General features: G+C 50.2%; 3 protein-coding genes across 4 annotated transcripts in view; all 3 read left to right on the top strand.

Moving 5' to 3' along the window:
* EDC4 (enhancer of mRNA decapping 4) overlaps nt 1–15702 on the top strand; it is a 30955-nt gene extending 15253 nt beyond the window's left edge. The window contains exons 15-29 of one of the 2 annotated variants that reach the window (XM_031615184.2): nt 514–710; nt 2270–2358; nt 3136–3289; nt 3778–4241; nt 5284–5385; nt 6347–6499; nt 7724–7760; nt 8546–8726; nt 9723–9878; nt 10268–10383; nt 11043–11208; nt 11751–11937; nt 13074–13293; nt 14182–14345; nt 15337–15702. In XM_031615184.2, coding sequence (XP_031471044.1) covers nt 514–710; nt 2270–2358; nt 3136–3289; nt 3778–4241; nt 5284–5385; nt 6347–6499; nt 7724–7760; nt 8546–8726; nt 9723–9878; nt 10268–10383; nt 11043–11208; nt 11751–11937; nt 13074–13293; nt 14182–14345; nt 15337–15529 — 2579 coding nt within the window. In that variant the 3' untranslated portion in view covers nt 15530–15702. The remainder of the gene's footprint in view (nt 1–513; nt 711–2269; nt 2359–3135; nt 3290–3777; nt 4242–5283; nt 5386–6346; nt 6500–7723; nt 7761–8545; nt 8727–9722; nt 9879–10267; nt 10384–11042; nt 11209–11750; nt 11938–13073; nt 13294–14181; nt 14346–15336) is intronic. The other variant, XM_031615185.2, reaches the window with a different exon arrangement.
* A 467-nt stretch (nt 15703–16169) lies between these two features.
* Nucleotides 16170–18102, top strand: NRN1L (neuritin 1 like). The gene is made up of 3 exons (XM_031615268.2): nt 16170–16471; nt 17440–17611; nt 17682–18102. Exons 1-3 carry the CDS (start codon nt 16252–16254, stop codon nt 17956–17958), a joined length of 669 nt encoding a protein of 222 aa, XP_031471128.2. The 5' UTR covers nt 16170–16251; the 3' UTR covers nt 17959–18102.
* A 3598-nt stretch (nt 18103–21700) lies between these two features.
* PSKH1 (protein serine kinase H1) overlaps nt 21701–26453 on the top strand; it is a 26003-nt gene continuing 21250 nt past the window's right edge. Inside the window, exons 1-3 of the mRNA XM_031615244.2 lie at nt 21701–21748; nt 23256–23408; nt 24417–25442. Of these exons, the coding sequence (XP_031471104.1) occupies nt 24498–25442 (945 nt within the window). The 5' untranslated portion in view covers nt 21701–21748; nt 23256–23408; nt 24417–24497. The remainder of the gene's footprint in view (nt 21749–23255; nt 23409–24416; nt 25443–26453) is intronic.

Genomic DNA, 26453 nt, shown 5'->3' with positions numbered 1-26453 from the left:
TCAATGTAGCCTAACGGACCACTTGATTGGAGCCCAGTCAGAGTGTGGAGCACAAGGATGTGTTATGGTAGGAGTGCTAAAGCTTTGTGCACACGTAGTTTTGCTTTCCTAGGTGATTGGGTGCTGATGCCAGAAACATGACATTTGTTTTGTGTCAGATGGAGGGAATCACAGTGACACCAGAGCTTTGAGGGTAGAGGGGGCTGGGCTGTGTAGTGTTCTTCAGTTCATTTCCTGCTGTGTCTGTTAAAACTAATGGTGCTGCATTCAGAGGAGAAAGAAGGGTTGTACCTTGTATTATCAAAGCCTGATAACATCCACTCTAGCACATAAGAAATAATCAGAACAGAAAGTTCACCTTGCTATTGGCTTTGATTAGAACATTGCAGGTTTTCTGTTTAGTCTTTTGCAATCCTGTATGGCTGGCAATGGCGTAAGTTCATACTTTGTGGAATTAAAACTTTAGCTTTTGAGGGAGGTTCCTGCAAGCTGATGTTTGTTTTCTCTTGGAAGCCTTTCCAGATCACATAGCTGATCTAGGCACAGAAGGGTTGGGATCTGAAAAAGGATCTGTGCATGGCTCTCAACCAGACTTGCGCCGTATCTCTGATCTGCCTGTACCAGCAGACTTCCTTTCACTCTCAAATGATGCCAAGCCTAAGCTGATGACTCCAGATGCATTCATGACACCGAGTACATCTCTCCAACAGGTAACCAGAGGATAGCACTCATAGGGGTGGTGAAAGGGATGAGTGTGGATTTTGATACTTTTGGGAATGTTTTCTAGGCAGTAGTGACTCGGGCAGACTAAACACAGGAACCTCTGCTCTTCTTTAGCTGTATGCTGGTGTAACTGTGTTGTGTAGAAACGTGTGTGCTAAATAACTATCTATTCTGGGAAACTACTCTTGCTGGTTTACACGCATTGTTTGGGGTTGTGATGTAGCTCTAATGGCAGAAAAGCCCTGTCAGCTTGTGCTGTCCCTGTACATCCTGTCTGACAGGGTCCTGTGGGAATGCACGTCTAATGTGATCAGGTAGGTAAGTGGGACTGGAACATCTTCTGTGTAAGATCTGCAAATCAGTAGCTCGGGGAGTGTTTTGAATCTGCCACAGCAGGCCTTCAGTAGTGTGGGAGGCAATGCTTCTGTACTCGTTCAGAGACTGTGATATTGGGAATCATGTGAAGCATTAGTTGGGATTTGCTGATCTTTGGGAAGGGTAGCAAAGTGTTTGGGTGAAGAGCCATAAACAAACATCAGTAGTGTTTAGTGTGTTTAAAAGCACATTTTTAAATAGATTGATCTGCAGCGTAACGATAAGGCATGGATTCTATTGGTGAGAATAGGCACAGTTTGTGCCTTCTTTGTCTTTCCATGAGAAATGGACTGGCAGCTGGTTTTTGCCATGCTGGTATGGTTCTTACAGACAAGGGGGAAGGTGCTTGTGAACTGCACTCTGCATGCACATCTGAGGGCAGGGTTTCCACTTGCAGGGGAGGAGTGTGTGGTTGTCACTGTGTACGTGTACTGGAGGAGCCTGAGTGAGGGTGAGCAGCACATGGAGATGTGCAGAAATGAAGTTAGTGTTGAGCTGACCAGTGAGATCGAGCCACCCCTACTGACAACCTAGGGAATGAAGAATAAAATCAAATCCTCATAAAGATTTTGTTGATGTTGGCGAAGTTGTTGAGTGCAAAAGTTAAATATGTGCCTTCCCAAAGCAAAGATGTCCTGAGAGTGTGGAACGATCCCTGGAGTGAGGGTACCAGGGAACCTCATAGTACAGGCACAGCCTTGAGTTCAGCTTCATCTCTGTGCTCTGCCATAAGCAGTGTGAAGGGTAAGAAGCCTGGCCAAACAGATTCTCACAGCTGAGTATGTGTGCTTATGTTGGTTTCTCTGTAGGTATTTCTCAAGGCCTGCATATCCCACTGTGGTCTGTGCTGCTGACCAGCTCACGGGATGAATTTGAGTGTTCTACTTCTGGTGGAAAACAGAATGTTGATCTAGTGCTGAGCCCTGCAGAATGCCAGTTCTGATTAGGGGGAGCAATGCCTCTAAAAGCAGTCATGGTTCATGTGATAAGGATATATTGGGGCTGGCTTCTGTCCTGCCCCTAAGTTCCCCAGCTCTATAAATTATGATTATTATTTTCTTTTCCATCTTTGCCAGAGTGTCTTTACAGGTTCTTCTGAAGCCAGTGTTCTCAGCTTAAGCACTGCTGTTGGGTTCTTCTGTCATGTTTCACCTCTGCATATCTCTTACAGATCACTGTATCTCCGGGCAGCAGTGTCAGTTCCCTGACTGCAGTCACAGCCATGAGCAGCACTTCTGTCACAGATGCTTCTATGTCCAGGTAAATAGAGCATGTATTAAATAATATACTTGTAGCTGAACCAATACTGTTCTTCAGCATGGAGCAGAGCTATGGTGTGTCCTATTGGAGAGCTGGTTGTAACCAGAGTTGGAAACTGGCCCAAGTCCCAAACTCCCTATATGGGCAACTGCTTGTATCTCTGGTGCAGCTTGGAGCATGCCTGTTGTCTTCCAAGGGGCTTACAACAGTGATTAATTTGTGCTCACAAGGATTCTTTTCTTGCTTCTCAGTTTTGTTGCTTTACATGCTTCTCCCAAAGGGCTGTCGTTGTTTACGGGTAAGAGAACACTGCAGCCACTGAGGAGCAGGCTGATAATTGGGACTGCTGGGAAAATGTTACTAGTGTTGAGGTGTGTTGGGCTGCATAACAGGGGAAGACTTTACTTCTGGGGGCTGAAAAAGAACAAGAAGCTATCATGTGTCCTATTTCTTTCTAAACACTGTACAGTGTGAACTGAAGATGTAACAAACCCCTTTTCTCACAGAATCCCTCAAATTCTAGGAGATTACAAAGCCTTTCTATTTCTCTTGTTTCCACTTGATTTTGGGGGCTGTATGGTGACTGGGAGATGAAGCTGTTAGTGGACAGGGAGTAGCTGATCTCAGTGGAAGGAAGGAAGGCTTCCAGGACACCAGTGATATTTGTGGTGGGGCTCCTCTGTTGTCCTGTGGACCAGTCTCCTCACCATGAGCATTTGATGCAGACCTGAATAATGAAGTTGGCCTACTTGATTTGTTTGTCTCTGTTCTTTTCAGGCCATCAGAAGACTTGACTGTGAGCCCCAAGATGCAGCTGGACACCAGCCTCACACTGAGCAGCAGTAGCAGCAGCCTCCAAACCAGTCCTAGGAGCCATTCCGTTCTTATCCCAGGCCTTCCTGACAAGCTGACACCAAAGGCACCTGTTCCAGTAAGCTCAAAATGTTGTTTCTTCCTCCTCTGTGGGCTGTACCACCTGAAATTAGATTGGCCTTCATGTTCTTCAGCGTTACATTTTCTATATATTCAAACTAGCAGTGGCTTAAGTGTGTTGTGAGCATAGCTGAGAGACAATTGAAATCAGGGTCTAGTTCTGTGCTGCCTTGCATGCAAGTCAAGCAGAGTGATGTTTGGAGGAGAGTTATATGCTGAAGGGACGGTAAGTGTTTTTATGCTTGTAGTTGTTAGAGGAAAAAATGTGCTGCCTTTGCACTGGAAAGCCAGAGGGGAGGAACAAATGGAGGTCTCATTACAAGTGCTGGGACCCTTCTCTATCTGCTCAACAGTGGAAGCACAGGGATCACATGCAGAAAGGATACAGCTGGCATTTTCCAGAGGCAGATGCTGGTGTAAGACGCGTGCATTTCTTGGGGTATCTCTGCATTACCCTGAAGTCTCTCGTTTAATTTCTGAATTCAGGTCACACCAGGGAACTCCTCTCTAGCGCTGGAGCTGCAGGAAGTGGAGCCTTTGGTGGTGCCTCAGGCTTCTCCCACCCGTGAGCGTTCGCCAGACGTCATTTCCTCTGCTTCCACAGCCATGTCCCAGGATATCCCTGAGATTGCTTCTGAGACCTTGCAGCGTAGCTTTGCAGCTGCTCCGTCTGCACTCTCTGCAGAAGTGCTGGAGCCCAGTCATCACGCAGACAGTATGGCCTCTGCAGCCTCAGCCTTGCATTTGCTGTCTCCAAGGAACCGGCACAATTCAGAGCACAGCCACCACTCTTTGGACATGCCTCCAGTGGAGGTGGACAGACTGAATGCTCCGTCGTTACTGGAGACTGCTTTAACTCAGGAAAATGCGTCTTCGGACAGTGTTGTGAGTCAGCCATGGCCAGCAGCTCCTGACATAACCAGAGAAACCAGGAACAGCATGGCAGACAGGTAATCACTCAGATGTGTCTTGCTTAGGATGGTTTCTTTGTGCTTTTCAAGCTGCTGGCTTGATGAAAAAGTCTCATGTTAAAGAGATTTCCATCCCTTCTTTTCTTTAAAGAATCTGATGATTCAACCATTCTGTGTGCCTGGTCTCTATAGGACACATCCTGCATTTCCTAGACCAAATCTATCAGTTTGTGCTCTTTGACCCTTTTAAGTACAAAGGATATGTGCTAAGAAGGTGAGGTCTATTTTACTGGCTTTCATGTTCACCTTGAATAGAGACTTCAGCTGGAATTTTTATTTTTTTAGTAACTGTCTTTGAAAAGAAAGCCAGTTCAAGCTAAATTCGTCTCAAGTGATCTCCCTGCATGCCCTTATTGAAAACAGTCAATTAGCACGTAATTGGCAGGTTGATTATAGGTTACTTTATCTCTCTTCTATGATTGGCTTTTTGCAGCTAGCATTATAAATAAAGTACTCTAGAAGTGAGGAAATGCATGATGTCAACTCTGCTGAGCAGGCAGAGTTGGGACAGCATCACAGGAAGCAAACCATTATGCTACCAGCAGTGCTAGGATTCATTGCAGAACTAGTGTCCTCGTCTTCTAATGGGACTGGGACAGTGAGGTGATTCCAGAGTATCTCTAGATTGCTGCTACCTGCACCACGAGAGCCTTAGCACCAAGGTTGGCACCTGCTCAGTCAAACCATCAGCCTATGTTCAAGTGATAAGCACTCACTTCTGTTTGAAGATCCATGCTGAATTCAAATAGACCTGCTTTGTGGCTTAGGTGGATGTACAATTTGCTTTCAAAACTCCAGACTGGGTTCAGTGTTGCAAAAACTGAAAGACTTGGAGAAATTAGTACCTGCACATAGCACTTGCTGCTCTCTGGATTTTTGCAGATCAGTTTGTTTTGTTTGTGTTGGTTTTTTTATTTAATTTTAGATTTTCTGTCAGCATCCCCTATGGGAAGTGGAGTAAGCAAATAAACAAGCTGAAAGACACTTTCATGATGGTGTATATTTATATTTTTTCCTCTAGCCCAAGGGATGAGGTTGAAGAAAAGCACAAGAGCTCTTCCTATCATCGACACAGCTACCACATTCTGCAGCATGACAGCCAGGATGCTAGTGCAGAACAAAGGTACAAGAGTGCTCAGCCCCCTCTCTCGCCCTGCATGGACTCTGTTCAGGCTGCATTCGTGCTTCTGTCCCCAGCAAGCCTTCACATGTGGGGTGAATGTCTTTGCTTTGTCTCCTGATTCAGTGTGTGTGCCTTCCAACTTCCATAATGTTCTGGTGCCTTCAGCTGATCATGATTGACCTCTGGACATTGTCCAGCTGACATTCTGGAGGGCAGGAGTTGGCTTTACTGCTCCTAAGAGCAGGGACCAAGTGTGGTTTAATTACCAGTGGGACCTGTTCCCAAATCCTTTGCTTTAGATAAGGTAGGGAAGGTATCTTAGGAGTTAGTTTCTCACCTTTGCCATCTTTACTCCCTCTTGAGCCACACTGGGTCTCTGTGGGCATGTTCTGTGTGCCTGCTGATCTCAGAGCCGTTTGACAACTGTGAGTTTGTTCACAATCCACTCTTCAGTTCATAGTCTGTGTTGGATGGCTTGTCAGCAACTGAAAGACTCCAAGGCACTGAGCATCTCCCAGTTCCTAGGCTCAACCCGATTCTCCTATGTTCCTGCAATACTTACTGCATTAAGTTCTCTCTCTATTAAGCTCTAAGGGTGTATGCTTGGGTTCCCTGCTGGGTCAGTGGTTGCATCCCAGGGCTTTTATGCTAGTGTGTGCATGCAGCAAGAAGAGGCACCAGCAACCATTCTGCCTGAACAACAGCTTTCAGTAATGCAGAGACCCTTCAAGTCCTGCCACGTAGCACTGGAGCTTTGCCTGAGCAGGCCTGGGTGAAAATGGAGTGACCTCTGCAGAGGTCTGTGTGTTAGAGATGAAGGTGACAGGTGACAGGTGACACCTTAGCTGAGTGACCCTGGATGAGTGTGGATGCAGAGCAGTGTGAACTCCCCTCCTTTTAGTGCAGGCTGAAAGCATGCGGTACTGCAAGTGATGTCCTCTCCCCTGCTATTCCTTCATAGTGACCATGATGATGAAGTTGCAAGTTTGGCTTCTACATCAGGTGGATTTGGTGCCAAAGCATCTACGCAGAGGCTGCCTGTGAAGGACTGGAAAGCCAAGGCATCCCCTCGGGCTTCCCCAAAGCTAAAGCGGAAGGGCAAGAAAGATGACGGGTATGCTGGGCTTGCCAGGGTACAGATGGCTGTGGGACCAGCTGTGCAGGGCCTGACAGAGCTATTAGCAGCAAGGCTAGGCTCTGAGGCTGGTCTGTGGCCAGGAGCTCCCAGCCCTGTTTTGCAAATAGGAGCAACCCCACAGAAAGCATTGCTGGCTGCACAGATGCTGGGTTCACTTAGGGATGTGGGAGGAGGTTCTGCACTACTCAGAATCCAAAGTGCAGCAGAGAAATTTATGGTAGGTAAATCACAGAATTGTACGTTGGTGGGGATGCGTTTGCCAGCTTCATTGGAACTGTGACACTGACTGTAGCTTAATATGGCCTTGATTTCTGGTTGGCTTTTGAACGCTGGCACAGTGCCCCTGTTCAACAGCATCTATCCTTTGTTACCTGCTTGCTGCTTTTGTGTGTTTCTAAACATGCCCATATGAATGTCTTGCAAGTGAAAATTGATGACTGGAAAGAGTTGCCCGTAAGAAATTAGAGCAACCTGTCTGTGTTAATGAGGGGAAAGTAGCACAGCTTCTGCAAGGGGCTTTTCTCCTCTTGTGCTCTCTTGGCTCCCCAGTTTGGAGCCTTTGCTGTGCAGATTGCAAAAAAAGATAGCTTGTGACATTAAGTTTTTGGCTGTGGTCCTTCACTGTGACACCCAGAAATGCTTTTCATTTCTCCTGCCTCAGTCTTTTTAAAGGTGCTGAATGGATGCAAATGTGTACTTCCCTTCTGGTAGTTTTTTTCTGAGGGTTTCTTCACCTTCCGAACTGGAATCGTTAGAACTATGTTTTGAAATTCATTAATTCTCTGTTTCACAAATGAGTACTGGGTTTTCTCTTTCTGAAATATTGGGAGACCTTCAAAAGCTCTTTGGCAAAGCCTTCCCTGCCTTTGAACTCAGACAAGACTGTATTGTTCTTTTTTAACAGCCCCCATTCAGACTTGGCTCAAATCTGCTGGGTGTTGAAAGCAGTCCTGTGAAGGGACCAGTCTGTAAGGGGCTTAAGGGCCTGTGAATACTGCAAATGATGGAGGCACAGAGCAGTGGGGCCTGGGACTTCCTTGCCTTCCTGTTGCACTCACATTATACTAGGCAAAACAGGAGTTTGAGCTGGGTATAAAATCTAAAGTAACCTGTGAAGTTCGTGATCTGTTTGGGCACTTCTGATGATCAGAGCAGTTGACTGACATAATTGAGTTCCCATTTCTCTCTCTTTATCTCCAGGGATGTGAACCAGTCGCCAAGATCATCTAACAACCAGGTGAGTCAGAGCTACTCCTGCCTTCCCTTCCAAGGGCCTGATGCTTCAGCTGTTTGCTGTCATACTAAAGACCCGAGAGAAGGATAATCCCAATTAAGTATCATGGGCTCTTTGCTCTCAGGCATGGCATTTCTCTGTTCTGTGGCTTACACACCAGCAAAGAAGCTGCCCACGCTGAGGGCTTCCTTCTCACTTTTGCATGATTATTTGCCTTTCCATGTTCTCACAAGCTCTGTATCATCTCAAACTCTACCCCTCATTTCCCTGCTAAGATGGCTTGCATTCATTGGCAGCAGGGTAAGCTGTTCCCAGCAAACTAATGATCACAGTGGGACTGGCCTGTTGGGGTGTGTTACTTCTGTTGATAGCACTTCTTTATCTGGTAGAAAATGTGCTCAGCAGAGTTATGCAGTTCTTAAACTGCCCTTAGATCCATGTGCTTCCTTTATATAAGGACCTCTCTGCTCTCTGAACCTGGCCAAAAATGAATCAGTTCTGCTTATTTCTATTTTCTTTTTAACACCAGAGTTTAGAAGAGGGTTTTGAATCTACACAGTTCAGCATATTCTCAGCAACCATTTATGAGTTCTTTCAGATGCTTCATGTACTTGTCATGATAAGTAAATTGATAAAGCCAAAAGTTTTAAAAATTGGCCTTAAGCTGGCCCAATTTTCTGCTTTGTATGTTGTGCTTCTGTCTCTGGCATGGTGCTAGACTTTAACAGCTAACAGAAAGCTTGGCTGGTCCTGTCAGGAATGAGTGTGCTCATGCTCTCCACACACAGGTGACACCAGAGTTCCAGGAAGAGCTGATGTGTGTGTTGAGGAGCCAACAGCGTGAGCTCTCTGAGCTGCGTCAGAACCAGATGGAGCTGTTGCAGAGGCTCACAGATCACCTTGATGCCATTCAGAGCTCGCTGATGGGCCACATGGAGAGGGTGATCGACTCCCAGCAGGAGCAGGAGCGTATCCTTGGTTGAAATTGAAGTGGAAGGCTAAGAGAGCTCAGCAGTCTTAACAGCATGGGCTATAGATGCTGTAAAGAAAGGCCTGCCTGCAGTGTAACTATTTCACTTCTCAGTCCCTTCCTGAGGGCAAGAAGCTCAGAAGTAAAACAGAGCATTGCTACTTTGTCCATACCCCTAAATCTTCAGCTAACCTATGAAGGCTGTGAGTGCTGCCGTGCTGGAGCAGATCAAGGTACACCTAATGTGTTCCCCTTCCTCAGGTAGGGGCCAGTTATACAGGAGTGTTTACAGACTGATCCTTCTTTTCCTCCTAAAGCTGTTGCACTACTTTGAGAAGTTGCACCTGAAGTAGCATCTGGCTGCCATACGCCATGGATGCAAATAGACTTTTCTTGCCTGTAGCCACATATTCATCTGGTGCCTTAATCAAACCATTTATTCCATAGTAGTACTATTCCATAATAGTTTCTAGTTTAATGTAAGAGCTGGTGGAACTGTTGCCCTATGCAAGATGCTGGTGTACCATACACTCCTCTGATGATGCAACAACAGTTTGTTTTCTCTCTTAATCTTGGATTTTCCTTTTTGATAATCAGGCTGATATTTCCATAGATAACTCAGAGAGCCCTCCACTGAAATTTAAAGTCTGGAATTTAATTGTAATGTTACAATGGATTTTCCCCATTGGCACTGAATTTTCAGCAGTTGAACTCTTCAGTGAGTGCTGAGAAATCCACCTGTGTGCTTTGCAATCAGGTGTAGCTTCAGTGATGGTGATTAATTTTATATGAAAAAATTTGCCTGAAATCTCTGTTTCTGACAGATCTGTGCCTTCACAGTGGGTCTCGCTTTCCTTCTGCTTTGGGAAGTGACTGTGTATTTCCATACCTTGTTTTTTGCCCCTACTTTCTTAATTCACTGGAAGATCTTGCCTCTTAGTTCTTTGGCAGATTATTGTCAGCTGTTTGTGCTCCTTAACGTGCATGCTTGTTAGAGAGAAGACTGGATCGAGTGCTGACGGAAGGACAGCAGCGCAGCGGGCAGCTCCAGGAGCATCTCTCTCAGCAGCTCTCTCAGACCCTTTCCAATGCTGTGAGCAACCGTTTGGAGAGGACTGTTCGTGAGGAGATGAAGAAGACAGTACCCCAGTGTGAGTCCTGCTGCCTGGGTTTTGAAGGTGGATTCTGGGAGAGGTGGGAGGCATGCTCTGTGAAAGAGCTGGCGCTGCGTGAAGTAGGAGTTAGGTTGCAGGAAGACTTGTCATTGCACTGTGGTCAGGTCAGTTGTTTCTTCATCTGGATGAGTCCTTAAAACCTTCAAGGCTGAAATTCCACATCCTCTCTGGTGACTTCTGGTGCAAGAAAAATTTTTCTCCTCATGTCCAGCCTTAATTTTCTAAGCCAGAGCTTGTGACCTTTGTCCCTATCTATGTCATTTGGCACCCCTGGGGAGAGAATGACTTCATTTTCTTTGTCAGGTCCTGAAGTGTGGCACTATGCTTTTAAAGCTGCAACTTTGATGTGTTTGTGTTTTGCCTAGGCATTTCCAAGAGTGTGGACCCAGTTGCTGGCCAGCTAAGTAACACTATTGCCACCAAGCTCACTGCTATTGAGGGGACGCTGAAGGAGAACATTACCAAGCTAGTGAAATCAAAGGTAAGGAGAACCAGACCATAGCTATTCCTGGGGACACCGAGTTGTCACCTGCATGGGTAGTGACTCCTCATAGCTCTTCCTCACACCTGAATCTCCAGAGGGGTCAGAGGTCAGTTTAGCTGACAGCAATCAACACTTTCTTCTGGTTTCATCAGAAGAGCAAGCTCATTGTGTGCTCCCCTGCCTGCTTTGCCTTGTTAGCCCTTTCTTCCATTTACCAAGTTGTTCATGCTCTGTATTAGAGGCTCTCACTAGAGCAGTGGTTTTTAGGGTCATCTTACTCAGCCAAGTAGTGAATGTTTTTAGGAGCAGAAGCTTGTTGCTTGCATGAACAGGCAGCGATGGGTTGTGGGAGGGAAGCTGGGGAGGAGGAAAGGAATCGTGCCTGGCTGCACCGCCTTCCCTTGCTCTCAAGCTGAACTGCATGAAAATTGTGATCTTTCTTGGGCAGCCCCTCAGTAATCAGGTGCTCTGCCTGCTGTCCTCATGGTGCAGCTTAGAGGAAGGAGTTCAGCTGCTTAGGGAATGCATGCTCCTGACTGACAGGGCTGTCCTTACTTGGTGTGGGTGTGTTGTTGGGACAGAGTGTTTGTTCACATTTCTATCCTGCAGCAGGCTGTTGTTAATTTTCTGGAGTCTCTTCTGTGTGTTCTTGTAAGAACCTTACAGACAGTGTTGTGAGAGCAACAGCTGACACCCTGCAGGGCCCAATCCAGTCGGCCTACAGGGAAGCCTTCCAGAGTGTCGTGTTGCCAGCCTTTGAGAAGAGCTGCCAGTCCATGTTCCAGCAAATCAATGACACCTTCAAGCAGGGCACGCAGGAATGTGAGTCATCTCTGAGTTTTCTTTCCATAGCACTTTTGTGTTAGTGGCTGACAAGTTGCCCCGTGGCTAATGTCATTTCCTCTCAGAGTTTCACTGTAATTGTTGAGCTCTTAGCCCACTGGTATAGGCTGAAAGCGTGCTACTCTCTTTCCCACTTGAGAAATGGATGTGAGGGGATTTTGTAGGCGAATCTCTGTCTTGCAGCAGCAGCTCCAGGATCTGTAACCCACACTGCAAAATGCTTGATGTCATTCAGTGAATCAGTGACTTGTTGGCTTTACTACCAGTGCAGCTGGGCTTTTCTACTGTGGTATAACCACATCCTACTTCTGTTACTGTGTCTCATGTAATTCTTTGTGGTGGGGAGGCCAGAAGCAGGATTTCTGTGTTAGCTTAACACAGCCCACAGCAAGCTTATACATTCTCCCCTCTTCTGTACCTGTACACTGGCTTCTGCTGCAGGATGTGTAGAGTCTGGTGGTGGGTTTCTACTCTGACAGCCGTGCTCACAGCTGAAATGTCTTCCTCTTTGGCTGTTGCAGACGTTCAGCAGCTCGAGACTCACATGAAGAACAAGAAGGCACGAGAACAGGAGGCCCGGGACCCACTGCTGAATCAGCTTCGACAGCTCATCAGCACCTTCCAGAGCACCACCGAGCAGCTGGCTTCCACCATCGCAGCCAATATCCATGCTGAGGTGCAGCACCAGCTGCACATTATTGTGGGCAAGTAAGTTGGCAGCTGGGCTTGCTAAAAGAGATGTCAGTGAGAAGCACAGATGTTTAAAAAGAAATTTCTCCCTACTTTGTTGTGGAAATGAGCCCTTTGCCATCCCTACCAGAGAGCTGCCTGTTAACTCTGTGTGGCATGACAAAGCATGTGGGCTGGTGTAACTGTTGCCCTGTAAGGCACAGAACAAAGACCACAGAACACTTTGAACAACCAGCTGTATCTCTGCTGTGTGGGGGAGCTTGGGACATGCTTGTCACAGTATGCCATGTGCATGTTTGTGAACCTAAGTGCTCTGGGGTCACTCCCTCCTCTCTGTTCTAAAACGATCTTTGGCTCTCTTCAAGGCTTTTCCTCTTTATGTCCTCAGGCATGCCAGCAGTTTTGCAGGCTCCTTTTGTCCTTTCAGCTGTTGTACAGCAATTCCTGTTTGGCCATCCCAGATTAAAGATGTGATTCTGGCAGTGCCTCCAGCTTGTGCACACCATGAAGCTGGTGGTGGGTTGCCAGCTGCAAAGACTGGCTAGTATCACCTCCAGGATAGAGTCCCTTAAATGTCTATTTTAAGCCATTAGAGCATATATCAGTGTATTGGGGTCTTCAGCGTGGAGCAGACTTGGCAAGGAGGGCATCAGCCAATCCCATTGCATGGGCACTGCTGGCTCCCAGGGAAGCCCTGCTGTTGTACCACAGGAGAGCAGCTGTGATGCTCTGTGCCCATTGTAGAGGAGAGGATCCCACCCCTGGGTTAACACTGCTTGCAAGAGATTATTGTAGGAAGTTGGCATTTCAGAGATGAACCTACAGCATCATCACCTTGCCAGGTATATTAAAGAATTAAAATGCTATGTAGTGAGGATTTATTTCCTGGAACATCACTTTCCCACACAGAACTCTAATGTTTCAGCATGCACCCTGGGATATTGCATTGCTGCCACAGAGCTTCAGTTGGCTGCCTGTTTCCAATACCTGTGCCTCAGAACAACTTATGTTGACGCTTTGGAACCCATGCTAAAATAAGCAAGCCTGTGCTTCCTCCCTGCTGCAAGCATTGTACAACATATTCCCTCAGCACTTTCTTTTCAGAGATACCTTTTGGTTTCTTTTGTTTGTGTTTTTTTTTTTTTTTTTTTTAGCCTGCAGGAGTCTATTTTGACCCAGGTGCAGAGAGTCATTAAAGGAGAAGTGAGCCTGGCAATGAAGGAGCAGCAGGCAGCTGTCACCTCGAGCATTGTTCAGGCAATGCGTTCGGCTGCAGGGACTCCCATCCCCTCCACTCACCTGGACTTCCAGTCTCAGCAAACTCACATCCTTCAGCTGCTCCAGCAGGGCCATCTCAACCAAGCTTTCCAGCAGGTATGTGGCCTTCCTTGTACTGGGCAGCATTGCTTTTCAGGGGACAGAATGAGGGGGAAGTGGCTGCTTAAGGTGATGGGCATAAATCCACAGCTCAGAGGAGCTGGTTGCTGCTACAGATCTTTTCAAACAGCTCAGGGGGTTCATTTGCACTCGCACAAGTCAGGCCAGAGCCATGCATGTTGCATGGCTGGCACTGAAGTTCCTTCTTCCTTATCCTGTCAGGACAGCATCAGTGCTGCAGTAAGCCAGTGACTTTGCCATCAGCAGCAGCACATGGTGCACCCCTGAAGTGCAACAGCTTTGTAAGCCTCTCCGGGCAGATCTGCCAGCTGGGACCTGACCTTGGCTTTGCCTTTGAATATGCAGACAAATTCATTTGAGCTGCTGCAGACAACTCCACTGGGAATAGAAACAGTGTTGTGCCATTGAGCTACAAGCATGGCCCCGCTTCATGCTGCTGATGAACCTGGTCCCATGCTGCTGATGAACCTGGTCCCATGCTGCTGATGAACCTGGTCCCATGCTGCTGATGAACCTGGTCCCATGCTGCTGATGAACCTGGTCCCATGCTGCTGATGAACCTGGTCCCATGCTGCTGATGAACCTGGTCCCATGCTGCTGATGAACCTGGTCCCATGCTGCTGATGAACCTGGTCCCCTGTGCCTGGCTGTGAGCTGCTACCTGTCTGCTCAGCTTAGAATGGACACAGGTGTCCTCTTAGTGTAGACAGAGCCTACACACAGTCCCGTGTGCACCAATGGGATTTGCTGAGCCTTCTGCTAGCAGAAGAGGCTGGCGAGCCATCGTGCTGTCCCATGTTCTGTCCCATGTCCTTCACCTGCCCGGTGTTTCCTTTTGTATTTATAGCTGTATCTTCCTTGCAGGCTCTAACAGCAGCTGATCTCAACCTGGTCCTGTATGTTTGTGAGACTGTGGACACACAGCAAGTGTTTGGCCAGCAGCCGTGCCCGCTGTCCCAGCCTGTGCTGCTCTCACTCATTCAGCAGCTCTCCTCGGATTTGGGTACTCGTACGGAACTGAAGCTGAAGTGAGTGTGGTTGGACACGTGGATTTGAGTCCCTGCAGGTGTATGCCTGGCTCTAAACTCGCTCTGTGTAAGCAGAACCTTCCTTCTAGGGAGGCTGCAGCTTCTTGGGGCTGTTAGTAGTAAGTGAAATCTGTATAGTGATGCGTTTAACCAAGGAAGTGTTGCCACGTGGAGGTAACAGGAGGGGTAGTGCTGTGCTCCATGGGTAGCTCAGTGCTCTGGAAGCTTTGCCTGCAATTCTGAACGAACCCATCACTGTATTCAGTGTTATCTGTTTCCAGGCATGACTGCCAGAGATGTTCAGTGGGAGCTGTCAGCAGGAGCCACAGGAGGCACTGTCTGTTGGGTGTTCTGAGCAAAACACACGTGCCTGTGCTGACACATGCCACGAGCATTTCAAAACTGAGAGTCAGAACCCTGTTAGCTGCCCTGGGAAACAAACTTTTTATGGTACCTGCAGAGTTTGATAATGGCATCTTTGGAAAACATCTCAGCATTGAGTTAGAAAGATAAAGGTAGTTCACGCTAGAAAGAAAGGAGAGCTGGTGAGTGGTTACAGTGGCTGCAGTCAAGAGGAAACTGAAGTGTAGGCTCTTCTCCCACACCTCCCTGGGTAGAATGAGAAGACCTTAAATATATCCCTCTGAATAAGCCTCAGTGCTGTGAATTTTACTGTATGTCAAGTGCCTTCTGCTAAAATGCCATCAAAGAAAATATACACAGAGCTCTGACCAGTTATGGCCACGTGCTGCCTGCAGCACTGCAGTGAGGCCCGACTTGTAGCCAGCTTTGTTGCATGTCCTGCAGTCTGTGCAATGGGGCTGCAGCACAACAGAGCTGCACTCTGCTCCCGTTGAGTATTTTCTGATGGCTGGACTGGAGGCACTGCTCCATACAAGAGCAGAGCTGTGCCTCTGTGGTGCTGAGATGGATGGAATTGGCGTGGGTTCAGGCGCTTTGTTTGTTTCTAACCCATCTTTCTCCCTTACAGTTACCTGGAGGAGGCCGTGATGCACCTGGACCACAGTGACCCCATCACTAGGGACCATATGGGGTCAGTCATGAGCCAGGTGCGGCAGAAGCTCTTCCAGTTCCTCCAGGTGGAACCCCACAACACACTGAGCAAGCCTGCACGCCGCCTGATGATCATGCTGCAGGGCCTGGTCACTCCTGGCATGACCTAAGGGGGGGGGGGGCTGCTAGGTGCTCTGGGGAGCCCCCTCCCCTGGCTCCTGTAGTTTCTAACCACCTATGGCTTGTGTTAAAGAGCTCTTGCCAGGAAATCTATCAACTCGTGTGTAATATCTCTAAGGCAAACGCCATCTGCGTGTAGTTCCAAATAGTCACTGAACGCTCACTTGGCTTTATAGTCCTCAATAGCCTCTTTGGAGAGATGGAAGTCTCTTTTCCACCCCCTCCAGCTGATGCCAGAGGGTTTCTCATCCTTTTGCTTGGAGCCCGCTGCCGTCAGCAGAGGAGGGAGGAGGTGGGCGAGGGTTGTTCACAAAGAACGGGTCCCTGTGTTGAGTCAGGGGCTCAGAGCCACCCCAGGTGTGGTGTTGGGGGGAGGGGGAGAGGGTGTCAGCGAGATAAGGGGGCTGGGGGCAGTTTTTGACCCCCAGCATCACCTGTTGGGGCTGTAGGTGCTCCAGTGGGGGCTGTTCTGGTAGGGGTGGGAGCACGTTCCTGGTTCAGCTGTTACTTCGAATTTTACACCCAGGGTGCACAGGGTGGGGTGGGGAGGGTTGGGAGGGGGAAGTTTCTTTTTATCTAAATTTCGAATTTTTTTTTTTTTTCGGACGTAACGTTCAGAACAATTCAATAAATAACTTTTTTTGGAGAAAAACAAAAAAACAAAAAAACAAACCAACCCAAAACCTTAACGATCCGACTGTCTGAAAACGAAATGCTTTTATCGGGAGGAACTCCGTCCCCCCCTCCCTCAGCATCTCAGGGGGAGGCGGGGCTGGGGGGCGGTGCGCCGGGATCGGGACTGCGCGGGGAGCGGAGCGCTGCGCACACGGAGCGGCGGCGGTGCGGGACGCTCCGCACCATGGGCTGCGGCTGCGGGCGGCTGCTGGGCATCGTGTGCCCGCTGCTGCTGCTGCTGCTGCTGCTGCACATCGGTGAGTGCCGAGGGAAGGGTGGGATGCCGGAGCCGGGTTGCTGCTTTGGATCTTGTCCTCTCGTTTCTCTTTCCTGAGCCTAACCCCGCTGCGGGGATGGATGTGGAGGTGTGGGAACGGGGGATCCCTAAGGTGGGGCAGCAGGAGTCGCACTTGTGCCTCTTCTCCATCTCTTCTTCCTCTCTTCCCCGTCTCTTCTTGCTCCTTTTTCTGCTCCTTTCTCCTCTTCTATCTCTCCCAGCACCCACCCATCTCCCTCAAAGCCGGAGCCGCACTTTTGCCTCTTCCCCATCTCTTCCTCCTTTCTTTTTGCTCCTTTCTCTCCTCCTTTCTCCTCTTCTTTCTCCTCTTCTATCTCACTTAGAGCATCTCTCCCTCAGCCACTCAAAGCCGGAGCTACACTTGTGCCTCTCTCCCCTTTCCCTTTCCTCCCCCTTTCTCTCCTCCTGCTCTTCTCTCTCTCTTAGAGCATCCCCCCACCTCGCTCAACCACTCAAAGCCTTTGCTTTTGTTTGCCGTGCCGTAGTCACAAATTAATCTGTGCTGTTTGGGGATAAGAGGGATGCACAGATGGCTCTGGAGCAATCCTAGCAGGCTGGGAGCGAGGGTCCATGCAGCAGACACTGTAATTCCCGGGGCTGTGAAGGAACTCAGTCCCACTCCATGCACGGATATGAGCCCCTCTGCGTGGGGTCCCCACCAAGGGCTGCTCTTTGTTCCGTAGAACCTCAGAGTCAAGCAGGTTGGAAGAGACTTCTAATATCACCCAACCCATCCTCTGTATGCCCGCTGACCCACATCCCCTCCCTTACAAACCCAACGTTTCCATTGCTTTGCTGCTTGCATGCTGGACCCACAGACACACTGCTGGCTCTGGTGGTTTGTGCCACACCGTGAGCCCAGCGGGTGCAACCTGGTGGTGGGGGCTCAGCTCCATCCCTCCATCCCTCCCCCCCCCCAACCCGCAGCCGTCGCTCAGGAGCCCATCAGCACAGCAGGGAAGTGCAACACCATCTACAAAGGTTTTGCTGGCTGCCTCATCAGCCTGGGGGACAGCATGGCCCAGAGCGTGCGGCAGCAGCGGGACGAGGAGGAGGAGGATGGCGGCCAGGAGGCGCAAGAGTTGGACACCATCTGCAGGTGAGCCACCCCATCCCCGTCCCCCGATCCTGGGTGCTGCTACCACCTTGATACCCATCCCTATTTCCAGGTCCTGGGATGAGTTCCATGCCTGTGCCAGCGGGGTTCTGTCCCGCTGCCCCGAAGAAGCTGCCGCTATCTGGGAGTCTCTACGCCAGGAATCCCGCAAGATCCAGTTCCAGGGAAACCTGCAGGAGCTGTGCAGTGCTCGGGGCCGCCTGGCCAGCGCCCAAGGCTCACCGCCTGCTGAGACCAACCAGGCCACGCTGCGGGGCTCAGCCCCCTACAGTCACCCCAGCATCCTCCCCCTGCTGGCCCTGCTGCTGCTGCTGGGGGCTTGGGCATAGCGCCGCCCTCAGCCAAGGACCCGCCGTGCACTGCAGTAGGGGTTCAGCCTGGGGTCCCCACTGACCTCAGATTGAACCCCAGCCCGGCCCCGCAGCCCTCACCCACTCCTGCAACCCTTCAGATGGATTTATATTTATATTAAAAGATGCTTTTACATTTCTCCAGTCTCTCTGCTGTACGGTGCCCTCACACCCTTCCCAACCCCGTGTGGCTCGGGGTGGCCTTGTGTTGTCCCCTCCTGGCACCCAGGGAACCTCAATATCCTCATTGTGTGGCACACACCAGACATCCCTGAAGGTGTGCCACACAATGAGAGCTTTGCAGGGATTTCACCTTCCCAGCAGGGCCAGAACAATGCAATCAATCTGCCATCTCACTTGGGGGAGCCCAAATGCCCAGCCCAGCTTTGGTTCACCATGGTGCCCCATTGCCATCACAGAATCACAGAATTGCCAGGGTTGGAAGGGACCTCAAGGATCATGAATCTCCAACCCCCCTGCCACGTGCAGGGCCACCAACCATTCCACCTAATGCTAGACCAGACTGCCCAGGGCCCCATCCAATCTGGCTTTGAACACCTCCAGGGACGGGCCATCCGCAGCACCGTGCAATTCTCTGCAGAGATTTCCATTTTCTGTCTCTCTGATTCCAGCCCTGCTGTGTTTGGTCCTGTTAATGGTCACGAAGGAAATCGGGGTACGCAGGGAGGAGAGGATGGTTGGGTGTGGGTTTTCTGTCTTTTGTTCTGATGATCTGATAGAGCTGAAATAACTTTATCTGAATGTCTCCCCCTCATAGCGAGGCATTCAGCTATCACTGTGCATATCAAACCAGGGAAAACCATTTGTCTATTTCCTGCAGGAGCTGAAAAGCTCTTCCTGCAGGGCCCTCTGCTTTGGCAGAGCTTTATCACAGCAGTGATGGACACGGCCTCGGTCAGTGCTGGCAGCTGTCAGTCGAGCATCTGCTGTGCTTAAAGCTCTTTGAGAACAGAGGTGGTGTTCCCAGCACTGCTGGTTCACACAAGCCTGGCACAACCTGCTATTAATTCATTAAAACGAGGCATTGTACAGGAAGGACACAGCCCAGGGCAGAGTGCTGCCCCAACGCTCCTTGCACGGCAGCTGCCGCTCTCCGTGTTTAACGCTGCTGCCAGGGGATAATCTGCCTATTCTTCCATTTCCAATTTCTGACAATCCTGTGTTTAAGGCTGAATTAGTGCCGGGATGGCTAAGAGGATCAGCGTTGGGCGGGCAGCTGCCACCTCTGGGGGGCAGCTGGAGGTGGCTGGGGGTTGGAGGAACACTGAGGTGTTGCTTGTTCCCTCCTTTGGACACCTTCTAATAGCTTTACGTCCTTCTCGTGCTGTGGTGCTCAACCACTGTCAGTTGGTGGGGTTGCACACGTATCCTCGACCAGCTCACAGGTGGATGTGTGGCACAGCAGGGCTGTGGGGTGGCTTTAGGAATGGGGTTTTGCTGGCCACAGAGGGCTTCGTCCTGCCCTGGGGCTGGGAACAGACAGATCTCCATCTGCCTGCTGGCTTTTGCCTTTCTCTGGGCTTGGAGGAGGGCTGTGGCACAAGCCTGCATTCAGGAGGGGTTCAGGGCTTCCTGGTGAAGGCAGACGGCAGTCCTGCAGCTGCGTCCTGCAGGAGGGGCACATAGAATCATAGAACGGCCTGGGTTGAAAAGGACCACGATGATCATCCAGTTCCACCCCCCTGCTATGTGCAGGGTCGCCAACCAGCAGACCAGGCTGCCCTGAGAACCCATGGGGTGCCATAAGGATCCATAGGGACTCACGGGGCGCATAGGGACCCATAGAATCATTGACTCATAGGATGGCCTGGGTTGAAAAGGACCACAGTGATCATCAGTCCCAACCCCTGCTGTGTGCAGGTCACCAACCAGCAGCCCAGGCTGCCCAGAGCCACATCCAGCCTGGCCTTGAATGCCTGCAGGGATGGGGCATCCACAGCCTCCTTGGGCAACTTGTTCCAGTGCCTCACCATCCTCATTCCTGCCCCCTGCGCTTCACAGCCACTCACTTGTTGTCCTTCAAGTGACTGCATGAAGCTGAGACCACACAGTTAGGCTTTGTCCCAAGCTGCTTGGGAGAGCTCTGCTTGGGCGCAAGACAAATTTTCCCCCTAAAATAGAGAACACACAGCATGGCTGGCTCATCCCCAGCGCCACGTCCCCATCCTCTCCATCCCACCCTTCCCTTTTGCCTTTAAACCCCAAACACAGCCCAGCAGGTGGGTTCCTACAGCACTGCCATCCGTGCTCTCCGGGCGCCTCCGCGCGTCGTGAAAACCCATCGCTCCGGTTATGAAACTCCATTGACCTACTTTGCACTCCCTGCTTTTGTTCCTAATTCCCAGATATGGCCGCTCTCCAGATTTTGCCCATCAAGGCAAATTAATTGGAGTCGATCCTAATTTGCTCTCTGCTATTCTTTGGGCAGAAGATTAAATGCTCGGCAGACATTATCTTCCTCTCTCTTTTCTGAGAGACGAACCTGAACTATTATTATTATTATTATTATTACTTCTAAAAGAAGGGGATAAGGGAAAGCAGAACACACATTCACTTTTTTTGCAGTCGCAGAATGGGATGGAGAGGCTCCTGCATTCCTGGGCAGCCAGAATCAGATGGTGACAGCGTTCTGGGCAGCTGTGTGATGGTGACAGTGCACATGGGATGGCAACTTGAGGGCCAACATGCCGGCCATGCTGCCCACTGCCTCCACCACACCACGGTCTGCTCCTCCTTTCCTTTGCCAAAGGAAATCCCTACTGGCAGAGTTACAAGGGGATGCTGTGTCACCTTCTCCTTTGCGTTGATGCTTTCTAGCTGCTCTCCTCCACACTCCAACTGGTCCTGGGGCTGAGGGAGGCTGGAGGACATGGTGCCGTAGGGCTGCCCTTCAGCCAAAGGTCAAACTTTCCATCGGGGCACAGAACGGCAACCTCAATCCCCACGGATCGACTGCAGCTGAACAGCTGAGCTGGAGTCACCTCTGTGCTCAGCCCCCAGCCTGGCAGCCCCTCTGCGCCCAGCTTTGGGGCTTTTTTTTTTGGATTTCTTTTCCTAAGCAGATTTAATTGAACATCCTCCTGCTCCGACCTCTGCTCGGCCTTGCTGGGACAACCTTGAGCTTGTTGCCAAATGGATCCGGGGATAACCTGTCCCTCGGTTTGTGTCCTTTGAGCCTGAGCCCCTGCACGCTCCTCCTTGTCCCTCCACAGCCTCAGGAGTGGAATGAGGCTCTTGGAGCGTGTCCAGGGAATGGAGCGGAGGGGTGAGGGGTCTGAGTGCAGTCCTATGGGAGCGGCTGAGGGCATGGGGTGGGGCAGTGCGGAGAAGAGGAGCTGGTGGAGCTGCAGCCCCGGCAGGAGGATGTGGGGACGGGTTCAGCCTCCGCTCCTGGGTAACAGCGATAGGGGGAGCGATGGCATCACGCTGATGGCATCACACTGAGGTTCAGGTTGGGTGTTGGGAACAATGACACAGTTGCCCAGACGTCCTCTTGGCTCTGGTGAGTCTCCACGGCACAAATGATCCGAGAAAGCGACGTTCGGATGGAAGCTCTCCGAGTCCCGGCGCTGAGACCCGTGCGCCCACCGCTCCGGAGGCCGCCGACAGGGGGCGCTAGAGCGCGGGGCCGTGGCACAATACACGCGTTGCCCCGCCCACCGCCGGCTCTCCACCAATCAACTTTGCTTCCGGCGCATGGTGATGACGTCAGGAGGCGGGGCCGGGCCGCGGGTCGGAGCGGGTTGAGGTGAGTGCGGGGCTCGGCCGCGGTGCGGACCCTTCGTTGTCCCGTCGGGTCCCTTCTGCCCCTACGGGCCTCGGAGCCTGCAGAGCCTTCAGGGGCGGGCGGAGGCCCCGGGCAGAGCGTCGGAGCTGACGGGACCGCGCAGCCCCGCGCTGTGCGGCCGCCTGCGGGCCCCTGGGTGCGCTCAGAGGGCGGTCGTGGCGCGGCTGTGGGCCGGAGCTGCTCGCCCCGCGGCGCTGTGCCTTCCTTGGCGGGCCTCAGCGGAGAAGTGCGGCTGCAGAGCTGTGAGCGGCTTTGTGGTGCCCGTAGGGGCCTACGAGTAGGTCGGAGAAAGGCTCTTTATCAGGGAGTGCAGTGATGGGGCGAGGGGTAACGGCTTTAAACTGAAAGAGGGGCGATTTTGATTAGAGGTAAGGAGGAAATCTTTCCCTGTGAACGCGACGAGGCCCTGGCGCAGCTGCTCAGAGCAGCTGGGAGTGCCTGCCTTGTTCCTGGAGGTGCTCGGGGCTGGATGGGGCTGTGGGTGCATTGCCCCTGCCCAGGGCACTCGGCTTTAAGTCCCCTTCCAGCTCAAGCTGTTCTGCAGTCCCACGATACTGCTCTATCTGGTGGTGGTGAGGCAGTCAGGCCTCAGGTGTCAGGCAGCTGCCACTCCACCCATAGGGTTGTTCCCAGGTGCCTTACTGTGCCATAAGGCTCTGGCTTTGCCCAGGGGGCTGGAGGATGCCTGTCTGCCAGCAGGAGCTGTGGCCCTGCCCTGCCACTTGTCTGAGGAAGGGATCTCTGTGGTACCAAAGCATTCAGCCAGCTCTTTCTCTCACCTGTCACAGTTGTAACAAAGGCATGCTGACACCTGTTGGGCAGTTTAGGGCCTTCTGAGTGTGTGGCTTCCTATTCAGAAAGGGGGCTCGTTTCTGTAACACATTCACCTCCCAACTTCTCAGTGATTTCATGTATTTCCCTCTGCCCCTTGTGCTGCCTGTGCCCACAACGCAGAGCTATTACCATGCTGATGCCTGATCTCTGCTATGAGCAGCAGGATTCATACACAACCACTCCAAGCTCCATATTGGGGTCTTCTCATTGCTTTTGTTTGCTGCTGGGATTCCTTACACAAGTGCTTCTCGAGGTGTGGAGTTGCTCTGTGACAGTCTTGTTTGCAGATGCTCTCATTCTATTTCTCTGCTAACTTCATATATTTTAAAGTGCAGTGATGCTGGGGGGAAAAGCTGCTTGTGTGAGTTATGATTCAGAAATAGCTGTACTATTTCATGTATTCCTTGTCACAGTGCTGTAACCTGAATAAGCAGCCAGCTGTAGGGCAGCCCTCCATGAATTCAAATCTCAATTAAGCCATCTGTGACGTTGCTTTTTATTTCTGCTGCAGACCTCTTGGTGCATGGTTGGTGTCTGACCTTGTGGTCCTTCCAGGAGGTCTTATGTGAGAAGATGCTACACTGATGTCTGATTTTAATGTGGGATCTTAACTAAAGCCTTGCTTTCTTTCCAGAGTGAATGCAGAGCGTAAACTTCTTCCTCCTGTTGTCCCTCTAGAACACCTTTTTTTTTCCAAGTAATTCTGATGGAAGACCAGCTGGGGTTCCTGCAGTGCTGAATAGTTGCTTGGAGAAGTGGTGAATGAGTGAAGATACTCTCGGTGATGGTAAGGTGGATGATTACATCTCAAAGCTAACAGCTTTTCTGTAGTCTTCTACAAATGCTGGGGCACTGTAATGATGGGCTCTGAGCCAAAGGAGAAACTTAAAACTGCTCAGCTAATTGCCAGAATGCATGCAGGCAGTTTCTTTACCTCCAGATTGTTTTAATCAGGACCTAAAGTAAAGACTTGCTGAAGCACAGCTGATTTGGCTCTGCTGGAGTAGAGCGTGGTGAGCAAGAACTCTGTTTGCTCCAATGGGGAACAACTGGCTGAAATTCTCCTTACTGCAGCAAAATGCAGCTCCATATGGGAAAACATAAAACAGAAGCTCTGCTTGATATCTGAAAACACAAAAGAAGGCAAAACTGAGTTAGGCAGTGGAAAACATCAAAGCCCACCTTGGTTTCTTAGGGCTTGGAGGACAAGGGAATTGTCAGCTAAACGTTGCCCTTGTTAAATAAGGCCTGGCATTCTGCAGGGCATGCAGTGATTAAATTAATAACACACATTGTAAAAAATAGCCTGCCTCTGTCTGCATATTCCTAGCTTCTGTACAGCTTCACTGATCCCTGAGAGCAAAGTAATTAGAGGTTTAAAGCGCGAGTACAAGCTAAATGTAAAGAAAACATTAAGATTTGTTAAGTGAACAAGTTGCTGAGGTAGTTTGTGGAGTTTCTAATGAGGAAATAAGCTTCAGGATGGTGAGTGCCTTGCAAAGTTTAGCAGGTGAAACAAAACTAAGGAGGATGCTTAATGCTTTCCTTGATCTTTATTAAGTTGCTGGAGCTGGACAGGGTGAGCTGCAGAGATCCCTTCTAGCCTCAGCCATTCTATGCTTCAGTGTTCAGCTAGGAAGGTTGGGCAAATTATGCTTAATAAAAAGGGGTGCTACAGTGAAACATCCTCAGCTCTCAGTTTGTGGTAGCATTGCACCATTGAGACATGTACCACCTGTATGCTTTTCCTGGCTTTGACTGCCATTTATCTGTTTCTCCTTGTTCTTTTTGGAAGGTTCAAACGTGGGAGCTGCTGCAGATGTGGTTGCTGCTGCCCTGGGAAGATGCCTTGATAGGGAATTAACACCCGTCAGTGATGGGCTGTGGGACAAGCAAAGTGCTTCCCGAGCCCCCCAAAGATGTGCAGCTGGATCTGGTTAAAAAAGTAGAACCTTACACGGGCCACAGTGACATCTACAAGCATTTCATCAAAGATGATGGTGGGACTGTCATCAAAGCTGGCTCTCCCTCACCCCCACGTCACACAAACCCGTTTCCTGGTAACCCCCTGCCTGCCCACCCAGCCCAGCCCGAGCCCCGCAAGAACAAAGTGGCCAAATACCGTGCCAAATTTGACCCCCGAGTGACAGCCAAGTATGACATCAAAGCCCTGATCGGAAGGGGAAGCTTTAGCCGAGTTGTGAGGGTGGAGCACAAAGCCACCAAGCAGCCTTACGCCATCAAGATGATAGAGACCAAATACAGGGAGGGGAGGGAGGTGTGCGAGTCGGAGCTGAGCGTGCTGCGGAGGGTTCGTCACACAAATATCATCCAGCTCATAGAGGTGTTTGAGACCCAGGATCGGGTGTACATGGTGATGGAGCTGGCAACTGGGGGAGAACTGTTTGACAGAATCATTGCCAAAGGTTCCTTCACGGAGAGGGACGCCACGCGCGTGCTGCAGATGGTACTTGACGGTGTGAGGTACCTGCACACGTTGGGTATCACACACAGGGACTTAAAACCAGAGAACCTGCTTTACTACCATCCTGGAACGGATTCCAAAATCATGATTACAGACTTTGGATTGGCCAGTGCTCGAAAGAAAGGAGATGATTGCCTGATGAAAACCACCTGCGGGACGCCGGAGTACATCGCTCCTGAGATCCTGGTCAGGAAGCCCTACACCAACTCTGTGGACATGTGGGCTCTGGGTGTCATCTCCTACATCCTCCTGAGTGGCACGATGCCCTTTGAGGACGACAACCGCACCCGATTGTACAGGCAGATCCTGAAGGGAAAGTACAGTTACTCGGGTGAGGTGAGTGTGGTGGGGTTAGGATGAGGGGAAGCCCAGCAAGAAGCTCTCTGCATACGGAGCTGTGTGGTCTGGCTGTCCTACGTAGGGCTGTGTTACCAATAAGTGATTCTGGCCCTGAAAATCCTTTCTCTCTCTTTTACCAAACTGCTTCCATTGCAGGACAGTGAGCTTGTCTATAGAAAGTTCTCACTTCCTCCAGAACGGAACTGGAGGAACTGACAGAGCTGTGCTACTTGTAGACAGATAGCAGGGGAGCTACTGAAACTTGTGCCAGGGTGTTCGAAATGTAGGAGGAAATCAAACTAAGGATGTGCAGATACAAATCCAAGTGTAGTCTGAAAAACACCTTTTGCTGAAACATAAGGCTGTGGCAGACAAAGGCCTAAAGAGCATTTCTGAAGTGAGCTCTCCTGAGCTGAGTATGTAACAAAACTGAGGATAGAAGGATGGCTTTCTTAATTAACTCTGGAAAAAGGAACCATAGGGGATAGTTTGTAGGCAGAAGATGCCTGCTCCCACTCTCACAGGGGTCCCATCAGTCCACACAGCAGAGCTGGTTGAGCACACAGCTGGGTGCCAGGCTGCCCCACAGTGAGCAATTTGGATTTCTGGGTGTATTCCTCCCTGAAGACAATCTAAAAATGAGCTTTTATAACTTCTGTCCCTGTTTTGTAAAAGAAAAAGTGTTTAGTTTCCTGAACTTTGTGGAATGAAACCCGCTGGGAAGGTGGGAATATGTGAGTGTGGTTATGATTCCAAAATGACAGTAAAAGAACTCCTGTGTGTCACGGCATAGGAAGATCTCTGGTTGTTCTCTTCTTCCCATAGGGTTCCTGATACCGTGTTTGTTTCTTTGGCACATCTGAGCTTGTGATGTAGTGTGGTCCAGTGTGGCTCCAGGAGATTTCACTGGTGTTAGTAGCTGATTTGAGGCTGTCCCAGTGTATGGGTAACTTGGTGTGCTCTATCTAACATCTCCACCCTCGCTGCATGGGCATTCAACTATTCTGA

The sequence above is a fragment of the Phasianus colchicus genome, chromosome 13 (assembly GCF_987193195.1).
Source record: "Phasianus colchicus chromosome 13, bPhaCol1.hap1.1, whole genome shotgun sequence".
NCBI classification, from domain to species: Eukaryota; Metazoa; Chordata; class Aves; order Galliformes; family Phasianidae; genus Phasianus; species Phasianus colchicus.
The sequence above is the reverse complement of the archived record's forward strand: the minus strand, read 5'-3'. Positions and strand labels throughout refer to the sequence as shown.